The sequence below is a fragment of the Akebia trifoliata genome, chromosome 3 (genome assembly GCF_017979445.1).
Source record: "Akebia trifoliata isolate Shusen 1 chromosome 3, ASM1797944v1, whole genome shotgun sequence".
Taxonomy (NCBI): Eukaryota; Viridiplantae; Streptophyta; class Magnoliopsida; order Ranunculales; family Lardizabalaceae; genus Akebia; species Akebia trifoliata.
Window position 1 is genome coordinate 32,132,798 of NC_141377.1, and position 19,331 is coordinate 32,152,128.

The 19,331-nt window shown below is 33.9% G+C and overlaps 1 protein-coding gene across 1 annotated transcript; it reads right to left on the bottom strand.

The window, feature by feature from the left end:
* Positions 1 to 715: 715 nt before the first annotated feature.
* On the bottom strand, positions 716 to 16,967 carry LOC147406406 (V-type proton ATPase 16 kDa proteolipid subunit). Its single transcript, XM_086434418.1, has 3 exons — positions 16,750 to 16,967; positions 16,378 to 16,663; positions 716 to 1,046 (listed from the first exon to the last, which is right to left on the bottom strand). Exons 1-3 carry the CDS (start codon positions 16,826 to 16,828, stop codon positions 914 to 916), a joined length of 498 nt encoding a protein of 165 aa, XP_086290544.1. The 5' UTR covers positions 16,829 to 16,967; the 3' UTR covers positions 716 to 913.
* Between the last annotated feature and the right edge of the window lie 2,364 nt (positions 16,968 to 19,331).

Sequence of the window (19,331 nt, forward strand, 5' to 3'; positions counted from 1 at the left end):
ATTAATGCATATAATGCTTTTATAATTACACATACTTCATTTCCATCGAAAATTATTCATCCAAAATTAAGTTTTTTTAAAGTTGATTTCAAATTTTGGTGACTTGAATAACATTATTATTTTTAATTTGAAATTTATGGGCTTTTATAAATAGAAATTATTATTCATAAATTGAAGATTTGAGTATTATTTATTATTTAAAAATAAATTATATTTTAATTTTATAAGAAATAATATATTTTATTGTGTTTGATAATAAATGAACATTTGAAACATGCAAACAATGTATAATATGATTGTAAGGGAAACAAAGACAATTTACCAGTTTCAGCAATGTGGAACAAACATGATTCAGCATCTAAACAAACAACTTTTTCAACACTTAAATTCAGTGCTTATAAATTTCAGCGCTTAATGCTATTCAGCACTTATTTTTTTCAGTTTAACAAACAGCACCTAAGATGGAAAGATACTCTTGAAGATTCTTCCATCCTACAAAACCCAAAAATGAACCTCGGAAATCTCAAGGAAACCTGCATTTCCCCTCTCAACTCAACCTTGGCTTTGATAGAGGGCAACAAACCTCGTTCGAGACTGAAAAAGTATTATTAATAAAAGGGTGAGGATTCTTTTTCAAGTCTCTTTCCAACTAATTGATTCAATTTTAGAGAAGAAATTTTGTAATTTCAAAAGCATTCAGTTAATAAGAAGAGTATAGAGGAAATTTGTTATTAAACTTCAGCAAGACAAAGGAACAACATATACAAATATGTCTTAATTTTAAATCACAAAAGAAGAATCAGAACAATTAAACTTGAGGTAGTTTTCAGTTGCAGTCCCCTTGATTCTACTTCTGAAATTTAAAAAAAAAAAAAAAAGAGTTTTTTAGAAAAGATGGGACTTTTGCCTTCGTTCAATCTGCTCGAGATTGGCCAGCCCGGGATGAGAGGATGATACCAACAATGAGTCCATAGAGAGCAAGGGCTTCTGCAAAAATGAGGATTAGAATCATGCCTACAAATAGCTTTGGCTGCTGTGCATTGGCCCTGCAAATAACAAAAAATGTCAAATATCATTGCAGAACATTCAATGGAACATAACCACAATTGTTGCTACAAGAATATCAAATATTTCCTTCCCCACACTGAATCTGTGTTTCTAAATCTTAAGGCATAAGTTGAGGCGAGGAGAGGGGAAAATGTTTTACTTGCCGAAGTCTTGATGCGCTAGTCCCAAGGTGTAAGACATAATCCTCAAACATGCATTTCTTAAATAGGCAAGTACTTAAATATACAAATAAATAGCAAAATTTCTAATAAAAGAGGAAAACAGGGGAAATCTCAACTGTATGATGATTCATAATTTTACGTTGCTAAGTTTGATATCCAAATTCAAATATAAAACTCGTCAAAATCAAATTAAATTGAATCACATTCATAGTTTCATACTTCCAACCACAATCATGGTAGATAAAGGAAGTTGTACAGAGAAGAAAAAGGAAATAATAATGGAATAAAAAGGGCTAGAAATTGTTGGAGTCACGAATTGATTAAGGATCCTAGAGAGTAAGACCAAAAGAAACAAAGTAATTACAATGTAGACCTTCATTTAAAATAACTATAATAACATTGACAATTTTATAAGAGCTGTGATATTCTGACTTGGAAATTTTCACTTGGTCAACATGGCAAGGGCACAGAACCATAGATCTTTTTCTTCGGGATGCACAAGGAAAAAGATCTACGGTTCTGTGCACTGGCCGCGTCAACCGAGTGAAAATTTTCGAGTCAGAAAATCATTAGTCCTTTTATAATTGTAAGGACTACTATGTAATGATACTATATAAACAGAGAAACAAAAAGACATTAGCATATCCCCACAAGGTGTACACCCCAGTCATAATGTGTGAATACGGCGTGTGTCGCCTCAAAACTGTAAGCTTTTTCATGTCTCTTTGAAAATGTTGTAAGCTTTTGAAGGAAAAGGGCCTTTCCTTAAAGTCCAAGGCCATTTTTTTAAGAGCCTAGTCCCAAGGCGCTCCTCAAGGTTTAAGCCTCCAACACATTTTAAATTGTTTGTGTTCTATTTCCAAAGAAATTTTAGAGATGAAAATAACATAATCCTGACACACATAATCCCAGAGTTGCCTTATTTTCTTAAAATTTTCATTAAAAGTAAAAAATAAAGGCAGCGCACTACTTAAGAGGACTTTAGAGAGCATGTCCACCCAAGGTATATTTTAAACTTTTATTTTTATTTTTGAAATTGTCCAGTAAATAATAAGAACAAAGCAGGTAAAAAGATGAAGATAAAAGGCAAGATCAAGCAGAGGTCTTCGAGGGAAAGGAGATTGTTGTTTATGAAGTCATAATCAACATTTTAGATTTGTTGTAGTTTCTGTGTAAGCTCTTTAGATTTTTGTTTAGGTGGCAGAGTCTGAGTAGTGGTTTGATTCTTTTTTTGTGTTGTGTTTGCCTGTCAAAGTGGGACCAAGAAAGCCAGAAACCGTGAGAAGAAGATATAAGCTGAACAAAGTAGCTCTGATGGTTACTAGTTCATGTACTTAGTAGAGGACAAGTTTCCATTGACATATTTTTTTAAACTTAATTAAGAGGCTCAATATTTACAAAATTAATAGCATGTTAACTGAAGGATAATAGGGAAGCATAAATGCAACGACACATTAATAGACAATTTAAGTTGGCCCAACCATAAAGAGGTGAAAAGACACACCAAAGTTGTGTGTGACTCGATCTAGCTATTTAAACTTGGCCAGGCACGTGTGAGTTTTTTTCATGCATGATGCTTGTACCTGGTTAACCTATTTATGAATCCCATGAGTTGGCTTAGCGCAACTCTTAGGACCCGAAGTGTAGGAGAGGGTCCCATCAACACCATGCCAATAGGATGAATCAAGGATCCAGGAAAACACATGAAAGAGAGAAAAAAAAGGACTAATAATCCGATACCGAGTGATATCGGAATGTATAAATTTGGATTGAGCTCAGGCCTGATGGTCATATTGGTCGGGTTAGGCTTGTTGAATAACCCTTTTTTTTCTTTCTCTTTGAGCTCAGGCCCAATTGTCCTCATTGAGAAAATAGTTGGACAAACCTTTGTAAACCAAAGTTCACATTAATATTAACTAATTGTCCAAAAGTCATAATAATAAGATGTAATAAAAATACTAAATAAAAAATCTATAACTAATATAAAAATATTTATATATTAGTATATATCATCGGGTTCGGTTTGAGTCGGGTTGCTTGTACCCTCAACCCAAGCTCAATCCAAATTGAAATTGGGTTGAGATATTGTAACCCAGGCTCAACTCATCTTCTACAAAACTCAGCCCAGGCTTGCCCTTCAATCAGGTTGAGTTCGGGTCAGCCCGCTCAGGTTGCAGTCCTAAACATGATCCTTTAGTACAACTTGGCATAGAAGTTCCCAATATTATCTCTAATTTTCCCTTCCTCCTCCACAATTCCATTGAAACTTAACTTAGAGGTGAAAGTGAACTTTATAGGATAGTTTGCCATCTTATGGAAGAACTAAATATTGTCATCCCCTTGTTTGAGTCATTTGACTATTGATTTTTCTTTCCATGAAATTTCTTCCAAAGCCACCAACTTTTGAAATTCCTTTTTCAGATTGAAACGCCTTAGCCTTTCATTCAAGAGAAGGCTGTGGTCTTCATTTTTTACTTGACAAAGTTGAAAATTTCTTCCAGAAGCATTCTTCACATCCACTTTTTTAAAGATCTATATGTCAAACTTAAAGTTTCTCTTTCAGGTATTTAAGTTTAATCCTGCATTTTTTGCCAAATTTGCCAGAAGCCTCAAAGGTAGCCAACCATTCCACTTGAGGTCATGGAAATTCTAAAGATGCAACCACATATTTTCAAACCTAAAATGTGTTGGCCTACATAGATCCCCAACCCAGACCACAAAAAAAAAAAAAAAAAGAACCATTGAGGAATATCAAACATTTGGTTGGTCACTACGGGAAAATCGAACCAAAGTGGAGCTCTCACTCGCATGATACGAGAAATCCATCCCTCCTAAACATGATGGGTGTTTCTGGATTGTTAAACAACATAAAGAACACCCCCCCCCCCCCCCCACCTGAACCCCCCAAGGTAGATCCATCAGAGCATGGGCATTAACAAAATCTAATCGCATTAAAATCCCTACCCAAGCACTATGGTCTATCCCAAAAAAATAGCAACATCCATGGGTTCCTCCTAAAATTGATGTCTCCCTCCCAAAAGAGGGATTACAAATTCCACAGCAAACCTGAGTAAAAGATTCATTAATACAACTGCAAAAAATAGTTCCCATCAACTGAATGAATCTAGTGTTCCGCATGACAATAACCCCACCAATGACTCCTATAGTTGATAAGACACACCAATCAATGTTCCTCCTCCCCCACAATTCTTCTATACAACCCCATTCGCAGAATTTAGCTTCAATTATTGAGGCCTTAACGAACAAATCAAAGCGTTCACTGCAGCCATCTTGGGCCTAGAAACCATGCCTCTAACCACAATAAGATTTTAGCACTCATTGGAACCACTGCCAACCCTCCCTTTTTACTTCACATCCTCTGATTTCAAAGGAAGGTTGGATAGATTTTCGTCAAGAATTTTGATTTCCTTGGTTAAGAACTTGGATTATTTTCAAGGAGGACATAGACAAGCAATATTTGATGAGATTGACAACTCATCCCTTTTGAGATTATCTTTTAGCCGATTTGCCCCTACACATGCCTAACAGTTAACAATTGATCCTTTTCTAGGTCCAAGTTGAGGTATGCTCTGTTCTTTTTCTTCTTTCCCTTGTCACTTACAACTGTTGGTCAACTAGTGGGTCAGGGGTATCCCATCACTTCTCTGGAGGATAGAAAAGGTTTTGATGGGGATTTTTAGCCTGTCTTATGGATCTCTTAGCCCTCTTGTCAAGCCTCTGATAGTCAGAGGGTTGAAGTGGCTCAGGATTGGGATCTTCTACTCATGTTACCCGTTGGAACAAATAGAGTGGTGTTAGGCTATCCAAGTGTGGCGGGGGGTATTCACTGGTTAATAAGAAGGTGATTTGATGAATATGGTGGACTAGCTCTCAGAAAATATCAACATCGGGATTTCATTTGGTATCTGGTCTAGAAAATCATGATGGTACGTCAATCCTGTTCAAGATTATCAATGATAAAGGGAAGCATAAGGATGAAAATGGTAGAAACCAAGATCACAACCATCTAAGAGTACCATCTACATAGAGAACCAGAATAATAAACTTGCCACTATTCACCTTCTGATAAATACTATGATAAAAAATAATCTTCACAAACACAAAGGATATAATGACATCATTAAATGCCATGATGATTTATTTTTGATAGGTAAACGAAATTTTATTAATAGAGAAGCAAAAGGTGGTCGAGATGACCAACCAAAGATACAACAAAAACAACAACCAACAAAGATCTCAAAAGAACATATAGTATCCCATCTAAAAACAAAATCCTCAAATAACACCCCTTTAAAATCTACGTCCACTTTATACCAATAAAATAGAAGCCCGAGAATAAGTAAAATTATGTCGTGATCAACCCTTTCCAACCCCAAAAATATTCTCCTATTCCTTTTTAACCAAATGCCCCAGCATATTGCGAAAGGAAGCAAGGCTGAAAGCTTTTTTTCTTGCCAAAGAAAGGGTTTGAGGACCAACTTATGAAAAGAGACAAGCATCACATGGAAAAAACTAACTTATGTTGAAGAGTTTCAAGAAATGGTACCACAATCGCAAGATAACAAGACAGTGGATAAGGATATGGTCAATGGATTCGCCGTTCTTAAAACATGAGGCAAAAAATTTTGGCATTATGAATCCTTGTTTAATAAGAAGATTGAGAGTAAGCACTTTGTCGGAAACCACAAGCTAAGCAAAAAAGGAGATTTTCAAAGGAACCTAGGCCCCCAAAATTGAATTCACTGGAAAGGAATCGTACCTATGAGATAAAAGATTTTCTTTGAAGGAACTAACCAAGAAGTGTCCTTTGTTCAAGCAAGTCCATTCCTGATTGTCATTCTGTGAAAGCTCCATCCGAACATTATCCAACTTTGAGAACAGGTTCGCTAATTCTTAGATTTCCCAGACGTTGAAGGCCCTCCTAAAACTCAATTTCCAACAAGTGTTATCCCCCATTTCAAACCCAGAACACCGAGATGGGCATATCCTTTTTGGAGGATAGCTCGTAAAGTGAAGGAAACCGCACTGATAAAGAAGTCTCACCATCCCAATTATCTTCCCAAAAATGAATCCTTTCTCCACTACCCACCTTAAAACCTATCCACTTCCTAAATTCTTGGCTTACCTTAAAAATGCCCTTCCCAACATCACAACCAAAAACTCCCTAACTTCACCACTTTCCCACCCAAAAGATTTTTCCCCAAATTTTTTATATATTACTTCCTCCATAGACTCCTTTTCCTCCCCAAAACATCACAATCACTTTCTTTTTTTTTTTATCAGTCCACAACCACTTTGTAAGGTGACATTAGTTATCCTAAAACCTTTTAACCCTGAGCCTCCATTTTTCTTTGGGGAGCACACGACCTTCCACTTCACCAAATGATATTTATGATTTCCTGATCAATCTTTTCAATTTTGCCTCAACCTTTTCCCAGCAAAGTGAAAAACGACGAGTGATATTGTTTTCCAAGAGCTCAGCCTCTTCCCCACTCTCTCAATCACTGAATCCCGAATTGAATGATTCTTGTACCTCCTAGAGGTAAACCCAAATAGTCAGAAGGAAACAAACCCATCTAGCACCCAAACATAATCACCCACCTAGCTAAATCAAGCAATGATCCCACCCCAAGCATCTTACTCTTCCGTGGATTCACTTTCAACCATGATATTTCCTCAATGCAATAAAGAATACCCCTAAAGAATCTGACCTGGTCGAGGGAGGCATCCAAGAAATCTAGTGTATCATTGGCAAACTAAAGATGCGTAATCTAAGAACTCCCAAACTCAACTCTGAACCCCTCCAACTCACTAATACCCGTCGCTCTCTTAAATAATCTACCCAGAGTTTTTGCTACTAAGACAAATAACAATGGTGAAAGGGGGGGTCTCCTTGTCTTAAACCTCTCAAGCTTCTAAAATGGCACGCTAGACTACCATTCACCATAATTGAAAAGGCGACCGAAGAGACAAATTTCATTTATCCACCCAAATCCATCTTGGCCCAAAAGCCATCCTACCTAACCACATACCTCAAAAACCCCCAATTTACATGATCATAAACCGTGTGCAAGTCAATTTTACAAACCAAGCCTAGAACCCCCTCTCTCAATCTCGAATCATGAATTCATTTGCCACCAAAATTCCATCCAAATTTTGCCTCCCTTTAACAAACACTCATTGTTACAATCCTATCACCCCCCCCCCCTTTCAACTTTTATTTCATGGCATCAATCTATTAAACGAATCATAACTTTCCATGGTTTGTGAAAACGAAATTTGGTCCTTGTTAATCCTAGAATCAAAATTAGATTTCAATAGACATACCAGATAATCATAAAAAATGGTGGATCTCCTTTCCCTGAGATATATCAAAATTGTGGTGTGATGGTTCTACAATAGTTCTATCAACGATGTCATTATGAAGTGGTGAGGCATTATCATTTAGTTGTTCATTCTCCTCAGACTGATTAATAATATAAGAAACAATTTCCAGAGGAGGAAAAGGTGGTAGGACTTCCACGAGCACCACATTATGTGGTTCTACACTCCCACTAATCTCCCCATTTCAAGCAATCTAGCATTATTGATTTCAATTATTCTCATATTATAGTTACAACAGTAAAATTTGTAACCTTTGGATTTATTTGAATAACCAATGAAATATCTAGAAATTATTCTTTGTTTCAATTTTTGTTCTTGTAGATTGAAGATTCGAACATTTGCTAGACATCCCCAAATATGTAGTGTCTCATACCTCATTCTAGGTTTCCTACCAATCCACAACTTGAAAGAAGTTTTAGGAACTAACGTACTAAGATCCTATTCAAGATATAAATAGCAATCCCTAGGGCTTCAACCCACAAAAAATTGGATACTATTGAACTACTCATCATACTCCAATTTGTATCCATAAGTGTATGGCTACACCTCTCACTTATACCAAGAGACATAATAAGCATGATGTATAACTTACTAATACCTTGTTTTTTAAATACTTTGGCTAATGGACCAAGATTTTAATCCAACTCGTCATAGTATTTGCCTTAAAACTCATCACCCTATATGACCTCACTATTTTTACATTCCTATCTAATTGCCCTTCAACCTTAGTAATAAATACCTCAAGAGTGTTGACGGTATGTAACTTTTCATCAATAGATATGCATAACCATAACGTGAGAAGTCATCAATAAAAGTGATGACATACCCATCCAACAAAACATGAAATGGAAAGTGGTCATAATATCACTATGAATCATGTCAAAAAACTCGTTACTCCTTGCGGTACCTTTCTCGATGTATTTGGTTTGCTTTCAATGATGCAATCCGCACACACCAAAATCAACGAAATCCAAGTTATTAAGAATCATGTTTTTCACTAATTTCTCAATCCTTTCTTTGGAAATATGTCCTGGTCAACTACACATAAGATTGAAGAATTTTCATTTAACAAGACATGTTTTAAATAAACTTTTACATTCAAATGCATGGTCATAATGGATTGGGTGAATACATGATTTAGGCATATTTTATACAAACCATCACATAAAACACTAGAACCAACCAAAATTGAATTCAATAATAAATTTAACTTCACAAATCCAAATGAAATCAAATATCCAATGCTATCAATTCTAGACAAGAATAAATTTCTAGAAATTCAAAGTAAAAGGTATTGGTCAAATCCATACAAGATCAAAAACTGTAAGAAAATCGTGCATTTGGCGCAACCTTCTTTGTGTCTTTGTTGCCACAAAAGCATAACTTGATATCGTTGTTATCCTTCTTATGAGCATGACTAGAACTCGTAGGCTCATTACATTTATTTGGTAAACACTTCTTCCACTTACCAAACTATATCTCTCTCATTTCTTGAGTCATAGTAAAAGCTAAATGATGTCTTTCCTACCTTAACCTCACTTCCTCTTAAAACACACCTGTTGGTTAACTCATTCATGTTCCACATATCCTTATTTCTATTGTTGTGGATCGCAAATGGAACCAAACTAATAAAGAAGAGAGTTGGAATAAATTGCACAAGGAATGCCTTGTCCACCTCCATTCTTAATGCCATAAGTTTTGTCGCCTTGTTAGTCATATTGAGGATGTGCTCATACACTCCACGAGCTACATCGTACTTCATAGTTGTAATGTAAGCCATCAATGTGCCCATAAATGACCTATCAACAAATTTGAAACAATCATCTACAACCTTTAAGTATTCCAATGCGTTATTAGCTACTGGTAGGATGTTTCGATGTATTTGCAATGGCCATCCTCATAAACATCAAATTGAGTTTGTTCAAACTCTCCCAAGGATGATAAGAATTCTCTTGTTCGACAATATTAGACTCAATTTTGTTTGCAGGTCCACTATCTACACCTAGAGTAAGGTCAAGAGTCAAGTAAAGGTTCAATTTTGTTGCGGGCCTATCTACAACAAGAGTCATGTCAAGGTTCAATACACCCAGAATGAATTGAAATTAATCATACAAGTCTAAAAAGTTAGATTATATCAGGATCTGAATATTGGATGTATGATAGTACAACGAAACGAAAACAATCACTAAAATAAGATATATATATATATATAGGGTCAGGTTCAAACGACAACCATTTCAACACACATATAGACAACGTGTTTTGTCTTATATGGGTAAAAATGTTTGGAATGGGCTGATGTTTTGTGAGGATGATCTCTGTGGTGAGGAGATCATCCTTGCCAAAAATCAGCTCATTATGAAACTTCTAGACCGTCCAATTTTTGTTGAAAAATTATAGACCGTCCAATTTTTGCAAATCAATTTTGATGGGGTTACAAGTTTTGGAATGGGATGATTTTTTGCCAAGATGATCCCCTCATCACAGAGATCATCCTCACAAAAAATCAGCCCATTCCAAACATTTTTGCCCATATAAGACAAACACGTTGTTTATATGTGTGTCGCAATGTGTGTTGCAGGAACCTGACCCATATATATATATATATAGATATAGATATAGATATAAATTAATGCTTTAAATTATTCTATATTCTATAATGTAGAATTAAATCAAGAAATGAAGAATCATTAACATCACCTCAGTTTAATTTTTGGCTGAAATTTTGATATATGTATTATTCATTCAAGAAGGTGAATAATCATGTTGTAAAGCTAACTGATTATACATACCTTATTCAATAAGACTTATTATCTTTGGGTTTTCAGTTTTAATACTAATAATTTATGTAAATCACACTATCTTATCTAGTTTATAATTACTTGAAAATAACTCTCATTTAAACTAATCTCAGTCTCCTAATTATTACTCTCCCCTTATTTTACAGATGAGAGAAAATGACCTAGAATCCTCTATTAGTAAGTTTCCTAATCTAGTAAGGATACTTACTAATGTCTTAATATGTACCCATCACATATTAAGATACACAAAACACATTACCTTTTCAAGTATATAATTTGTTGAAAATGACTCTCCTTTGGACAAATCCTAATTATAATAGTTTCCCTCATTTATAAATGAGAAAAAAATGGCCTACAGTCCTTTATTAGCAAAAAATTTAATCTATCAATGATACTTACTAGTGCCTTAAGACAATAAAAGTTGTTCCCTCTAGATTTATCCAAATAACCAATAAAATATCTCAAAATTATTCTAGGATTCAATTTATTTTCTTGTGGATTGAATATTCTAGCTTCTACTAGACATCCTTAAATATCTAAGTGCCTCAAACTGGATTTCCTACAAGTCCACAACTTGAAAAGAGTTTTAAGAACCTTACAAAGAATATTATTCAAGATATAAATAATAGTTTTTAGGGCTTCTATCTACAGAGATTCAAGTACACTTGAGTTAGTCATCATACTTCTAACCATATCCATAGGGTGCAGTGTATGGAAGGGAATAATGAAAGTAGGCTCAGAGTTTAGGAAGCAGATTAGGTAAAAAGTGGGGAAGGGGAATAAGGTGGGGTTTTGGGATGATTGGTGGTGTGGTGTTTCTCCTCTTTGTGATCAATTCCCTCAGCTTTACAACCTTTCTTTAAGAAAGGGGTTATGAACCTTGAAGGTAGTGAGCTCGGGTGGGATTTGAGGTTCAGGAGGGGTTTCAATGATTGGGAGTTTCAGGAGCATGAAGACCTAACAAATCAGCTCAATCATGCCCATTGGTTGGTCACGAAAGATCATGGGAGGGAGTGTACTTGCACTAAAGGTAATATCTTCTTTGTTTTCGCATCAGCTTTGGCTACCCTCTTCTAATACTTTTGATCACTTCCCTTTTGCATTCATTTGGGAATCGAAGACTCCCTCGAAAGTGCAATTCTTTATTTGGTTAGCCACATAATCAGACAAGGTTTTGTGACTCCAAAGGTTTATTTCTTTTGTAAATCAAGTAGGGAGTTGATAGACCACATTTTACTTCATTGTAAGCTCTTTGTATCCCTATGGTCTGAATTCCTTGCCATTTTCAAGTTTTTTTGGGTGGTCCCTAGTTCGGTGTTGTCTCTCTTCCAGTGTTGAGATCCTTCATTGTTCTCCAGGAGGAAGAAAATCGTGTAGAGGTTTCTCCAATTTACAGCCTATTGGGGGTTGTGGACAGGAATAAGAGAGTTCTCAAAGGCGCAGTTTCTACAAGTCAGGAGATATTGTTAAATGTTCTTGGGTTCCTAGTAGGCATCATTGATGAATTAGAAAACTTACTAATAGAGGACTCTAGGCCATCTTCTCTCATCTATAAAGGAAGAGAATGATTATAATTAGAAAATTAAGATTATCCCAAAGGAGAGTCAGTTTAAATAATTATATGTTGGGTAAGGTAATGTGATTTACTTACCTTAACAAGTATAACTTAAAACATTAGTAAGTATCCTTGATGGATTAGGAAACTTACTAATAAAGAAATCTAGACCCTCTTCTCTCATCTAAACAAAAAAAAGGGGGGGAGTGATTATAATTAAGAAATTGGGACTAACCCAAATGAGTCATAATCAAATAATTATAAACTAGATAAGGTAATGTGATTTACACACCTTAACATTATTAGAACTGAATATATAACAGGTCTAACTGAATAAGTTATATATGATCAATTGGCCTTTCAAGAAGATTACCTTCATATTTTTTTAGTAAACAATAAGTATACTATAATCAATTAGCCTTGCAAGATGATTATTTTCACCTCTTAAGTGAAAAATAAGTATACCAAAGTTTCACCTAAAAGAAAATTGAGGTGATACAAATGAATAATTATTCATCATCATTATTAAATTTAATTCTAAATTATAAAATAATTCAAAGCATTAATTTTAAGTATTAATCTTATGTTATTGATTATTCCCATTTCGTTACACTCCCATACATCCAATTTTAAGATACTAACTTGATCAAACTTTTCATATTGATATTTGAAAGTTTCATTTACTTTGGTGTACTGAACATTGACCTTACTCTTCATTAATCGTACCTAGAAGAAATCAAATCAACTCAACTTGACATTGGTGTGGTCTACTGGCTTAGACGATTTTCCAAAATCATTTTAGTAATTTTTGGATTCCAATAATAAATGAAAGAAATTATTAAAGTAAACATATTAATGTTAGAATTTCAAAAAGAAATCCTCTCAAGACATTAGTAGGTTTCCTTGATGACTTTAGAAATTTACTCTTCTCTCATTTACAAAGGAAGGGTGGTGACTCTCCCCAAAATGTGTGTTATCTTCTACATCAATAACATAAACCCTATCCGTCTCTAGTAAGAGATAGGGAAGGTGAGTCTAGAAATCGAAGAAAAAGTAGTATTCGATATACAAGGTGCTATCAATCCTTTGTTTCAATTGCAATGACTCAAGATACGCTCCAAAGTTCTTATTTAGTTTTAATCACCATTAATGAGCTGATTTGTTAGATATATTAGATTCAAGTAGCATAGTGTTAGAGATTTCTTATTAATAATTTTGTTAGTTCTACATAACGATGATTGATCTCTAATATTTATGTGAGCATGAACCATACAAACTTGTATCTTCTGATACCATCCTTTGTCTTGTCAGATGAATCTCAATCTCAAAGAAATACAAATCGACATCGACAACTCATCATGTGTATACTTAAAAAAAGCCCTAACAAATTTGAGCTACAAAAGGGATTACATCCATCAAAATATTAAATTAAACTTAAGGGAAAAAAATTCAACCTTGACATGAGAGCATCTACAATGGACATGCTAAGTTTTACATGTTAAAGGTACCACGTAGGCACCTTTTTCACTTGATAATCACTTTTTAACAAATGAAGTTAGTCAACAATTTCACCAACTCCAATGGACATGTTAGTGTACACATTCCAACAGTTCTAAATTTCAACGACTATTCCAATGGCTACTTTTATTAATAATTTATTTTTTATTTTATAAATTGTCAATTTCACCTCCTTGTATTCATCTATCTTAATTTTAAATTAAAAAAATGGTTTTATCATCCCGATTTATTCCTCTGATCGAATATAATTCTTCTACATCTTTGAGTTGTTCAAGCAACAAGAGCTCATCCCTCTAAGGATCAAGAGACGGTTACCCAGCGTTGCAAAAAATGAGTACAAAGGACAACCAATTTGTTGCCGGCTCAAATGCTTGCAACACTCTTATTCCCAGTTGGGAACATGCAATTTATTAAACGTGATTGAGAGGGAACCCATCTACTAATATGAAGGGATTATTTCACCAAGAATTGTACAGAAAAAGATAACAGGTGTAATGCCCTTAAAAAAATCAATACTTACCCAGATAAATGCCATTATCAATGATGGGTGTAATGCCATTAAGAGTGACCGAGAGGGAACCCATCTCATCTACGACCTAAGAACATCCACAATGGATGCGTTAAAGGCTTTGTTTGTGTCCAACACCAAAATATAGTTAGTGATTTCACTCCAATAGACACATTAGTGTCATTGTTAAACGTGTCAGATGTTACAAAGTGTGTTATCTGTGGCTAGCCATGTCACCTTGCTAACTTCAATTTGTCAATACGACTATTATTTCAATTTTTGAATACAACGGCAATCATTTCAATTTTTAATTATTTCACTTCATACACAATGCATTATAAATTCCTCCAAACTTCTAAATTTTCTAAACTATAAAATTTGATATACACTATCAAATTTTCTCCAAATTCCTTCATTATTTCATTTATTCATTCCTCATTCTCCTACTATAGATCCTCCACCTCCATTCTTCAACTCTAATTTCAATCAATACAACCACTTTCAAGCACCCCACAATTTGATTCTCAGTATACATTCAATCCACCTCAATTTTCTTCTAATCAATCATAATTCTCATCTCATCAACCTTCTTAGACTAATAATACATAACCTCCCACAACCCAAAAGAAAAAAGAGTTAAACACAACAGAAGGAAAGGAATCCTAATTAGAGCCAGGAGGAAGACGAAGCATTGAGTAAAGCTTGGTTGTGTGTCTCGGAAGATGCGGCCACGAATATAGATCAAGCAAAAGGAAAATTATAGGATCGAATAGGTGGTCGAGCATTCAATCTCACCTCAACAAATATTCTGGATACATTCACATGATAAAGATGTCCATCAAGTGGATACAATGTTGAGGATTCGGTAAGTTAGTTAGTTGACACATTTTTCCCAATATGATTTATTTAAATTGCAATAAATTTTAATTATTGTTTGTTATTTGTAGGTAGATGCTATAAAACTATATTATGGGAAAAAAGGGGGCACCATTTTAAGTGAGATGGTAGTTGGCTACTGCTCAAAGACAACCCAAAATGATTTACTTACACCAATGAACATGAATAGAAAAAACAAAAGATTACACAAAGGAAGAGAGGCAATATCAATTTGGATGTTGATGAACTAAAGATTCATTGAATCCTTCTACTTCAAAAGCAACACCAAGTTCGGCTGCAAGATCCGTTAGCCTTGATGATGAAGATTCATCATTCAGTCAAGGATCTCACAAGTTACCATAACCCACTAGAAGAAAACAGTAAAGAACATGCGTTGGAAAAAGAACGTAGATGTTATAAACTTATTCATCGAAGAATTTAGCAACTTGAGAAAGGACCAAAAGAAAATTGCTGAAAAATAGATCATTATGGCACATGAATGAGATCGATTGAAGATTCAAGCAAAACAAAAACAAGAACGACTAAGGTTGGAGGCTAAATGTATTAGGTAATATGTAGTATTTTTAATTCCATAAATGTATTAGATAATATCTTAATTTTATATATGTAATAGATAGTGTTTTTAATTCCATAAATGTATTAGGTAGTATTTTATTTTAATATATGCAATAGGTAGTGTTTTAATTGAATATATGTAATGCGGATGATGAAACCATTTTTTTAATCGGGATGATAAAGTCATTTTTTTAATTTAAAATTTAAGATAGATGAATGCAAGGAGGAAATTGACAGTTTATAGAATAAGAAATAAATTATTAATAAAAATAACTATTAAAATATAGTCGTTGGGATAACTATTGAAATTTAGCCATTGAAATTTGGTCATTGGAATATGTACACTAACATGTCATTGGAGCTAGTGAAATTGTTAACTATCTTCACTTGTTATAAAGTAACTAGATTGTTGACTAATTTAGTCGTTGGGATAACCGTTGAAATTTAGGGTCGTTGGAATGTGTATACTAACATGTCATTGGAGCTGGTGAAATTATTGACTAACTTCACTTGTTATAAAGTAACTAACAGGTGAAAAAAGGTGCCCACGTGGCACCTTTAACATCTAAAACTTAGCATGTCCATTGGAAATGCTCTAATGTGATCGTTGGAGTGAAATCGCTGGCTATATTTTACGGTCTGACACAAACAAAACTTTAATACGTCCATGGTGGATGCTCTTAACAGATTAATCATATATTAAGATTAAAAAATTAGATAAACTTCCATTTATTAGCTAATGAAACAAAAAATAAAAACTGAAGATCTGATAAAGAAAAATATAGATTGATAACAACCTAAAATATCAAAAACTAGCAGATTTAGAAACTCAATTCTAGAATTAACAAAAATTATGCAAAATTCAAAAGCTCTACTCAATTATCAAAAAGTTAGAGAAAGATATTCTACCGAACTCCTGCATCACCAACGATTCCAATCGCCATACCAGCAGAGAGTCCAGCGAGGCCGCAAGAGAGACCAGACGACAAGTGAGCGTATCCATCGAATAGATAATAAGACTTAGCCTTAGGGTTTATTCCCGTACTTATAATAACAGCAATAATTAAACCATAAATTCCCAGAACTCCAGCCATGACCACTGGAACGATCGATTTCATGACGAGTTCAGGTCGCATCACACCCATGGAGGCGACACCAACACCACTCTTCGCTGTACCGTAAGCAGCTCCCATGCCTGAAAAACAAGAAATTAGAAATCAAACAGAGGAAATAGAGGAAACCCTAAAAAATTATAGATCGAGACAGATAGAGAAGATTTACAGGAGAAAACGAGGGCTGCTGCAGCTCCAAGGAAACCAAAGAAGGGAGCAGTTTCGTCTCCACTGAAAATTGTAGACATTTTTGAAGAGAGATCTTAGAAACCCTAACCCTAGTTTATTTCGAAGCTCTGCTGCTTGCTGTTTGTTATTCTTCTGGTTCTGGTTCTCTCTCTTCGAGAAGACGATGACGTAGATTATGTAGATTATTGGTTAGAGGAGATTCTATTTCTAGATTTTCGCGACACCTATGGTGTCATTGTTTTTAAACTCGGTATCTCGTCTCGTTCAGCTCGGATACCGAGTTGACTCGGACGATACGTTTTGTCTCGTTTCAGTTGTCTCGTTCGACATTGAGATAATGATTTTTAATCATTTAAAAAATCTGAAAAAATTTAGAAATGAATCCTATTAAAAAATGAATCCAAAAAAATATATATATAAAATTAAAAAAAATTCATCATATACCTATTAAAATATATAAATTAAATATTTACATTGTTACGTTGTTTCATTTTCATTGCACAAATGCATCAAACTTGTTTTTCAAACATAACATTTAAAAAATATCAAACTTACCATTAAAAATATCAACTAAAGCATTAATTACAATTTAATAAAATGTAAATACATGATAACAAGTAGGCTCATACATGCAAAAAATAATTTAAATATTAATATAACACTCGATTTGAATTTAGGGTAATTCGAATCCAAGGCAAACATTAACTAAGAAAAGACTTGTAAAAATAAAAACCATGGAAACGAAGCGTCACAATGACATAAGTTTAAATTTACACCGATATTTGATAGAGCATATAACCCACTCACCTACAAAGGATATTTTAAACAAAAAAGTAAATCGAAAAATGATTAATTAGATATATTTGATAATATGTTAAAATCACATATACAAAATATAATCACATAAAAGTAATTTTAAATCAACGTACTATTCTTTTTTCTCGTACTACGGATAAAATCGATAGTCTCTAGGGAAGAAAAAAGAAGTAAAGATGTTGGTTATGGTGTTGCTCATATTGGTATGACTATGCTCCCTTTGTTCATAGCTTAAGCTTGTTTGTCCATGATATAAATAAGAACGTCTGTACCCATACATACCAGTAGGTTGACCATAACCATGATAAAAATCACCATGTCCAAACTCAACACCATAGTTGTTGGATGCATCATTCTTGTTTATACCCGTCTCTTGAGGGTATTCATAATGATCATAACTTTTATCACCGCCACCATAATATTGAGTCTGACTTTCATCATTGTCATACTATGAAATTCTGTCAATCTGTCAAATCTCTCGCATCTCTCTTCGAATGAATTAGTGCCATGGTCGGTATCTTGTGTCATGATCACGTTATCAGGTTCACTATCATCCCATACTCTATTTTGTGTCTCTTGATCACCTCTATCATCATCGTTACCACCATTCGAAGATGGAGATCTACTTGTACTTATGTCGAGTTGGGTACCAATCTCCCTATCCAACCAAGATAAGTCGTTATTATCCATCAAAAAATCTTCTATCTCTCTCAACCACTGGTCTAATACATCATCATACTCAAATATGGAATCTAAATCAATAGGATTATAATAACTATCTTCTAATCTACGGTCCATGATATTGCGAGCTCATAACCTTATGTTATAATGTGTAAACACTAATTTCCTAATTTTTCCATTTTGAGTTTATTACGAGGACGAATGTGGATTAAAGCAAAGGTACTCCAATTTCTTTTACAGCCTGAAGACGAGCAAATCTGACTCAAGACTTTAATCGTTATTTTTCTAAGGTCAAGTGCATTATAACCATAATTATACCACCAATCAGCTGATAAGAATAAAAAAAAATGTTAAATACTTAGTATTTGTTATTGTATAAATTATTATTATTATTTATATGTTACATGGTAAAGAAGTTTTACTCATGTTTCTAGTTAGAGCATCACTGAACTCTTCCGTCGTGTCAATAAATAATTTAATCTATTTAAATTGCAAAGAATGATTCAAAAACGATAAAAATATATATATATACTATAATTAAATTATAAATACAAAATCTTTAAAATAACTTTGAATTATTTGACAATAGTATGTATTGATATATGATCTATCGCCTTTATTTGATTAATCATATCTGGTTCCAACTTTTTGATAATCCTTTTCATTTTTTGAAAAAGTCCATTACTTTCCACTAAGAAGTTATCATACTGAAACTAAATATTTAAATAATACACTGTAATAAATGGTAATATTAATTTTCTTAATATCAAAATATTAATAAAATATTAACATTTAAATTATATTAAAAACACGTAATTATTACCTGTCATATGAAGATCTGATTTAAGATGATTTGACCACATATTTTCAATCAATTGGATATACGGTTGATAATGTCTTACCGAATCTATTATTGATTGCTTGACTCTTCCCATGCCTTCATAAATTACAATCATAGTGGACTTTTTATATTAGTCAACAATTATCAAGAGTTTAACTAAAGGTTCCATGACCTTACAGACATCATCTGTCTTCTCCCAGAATTCACGTTACATGATCAAATCT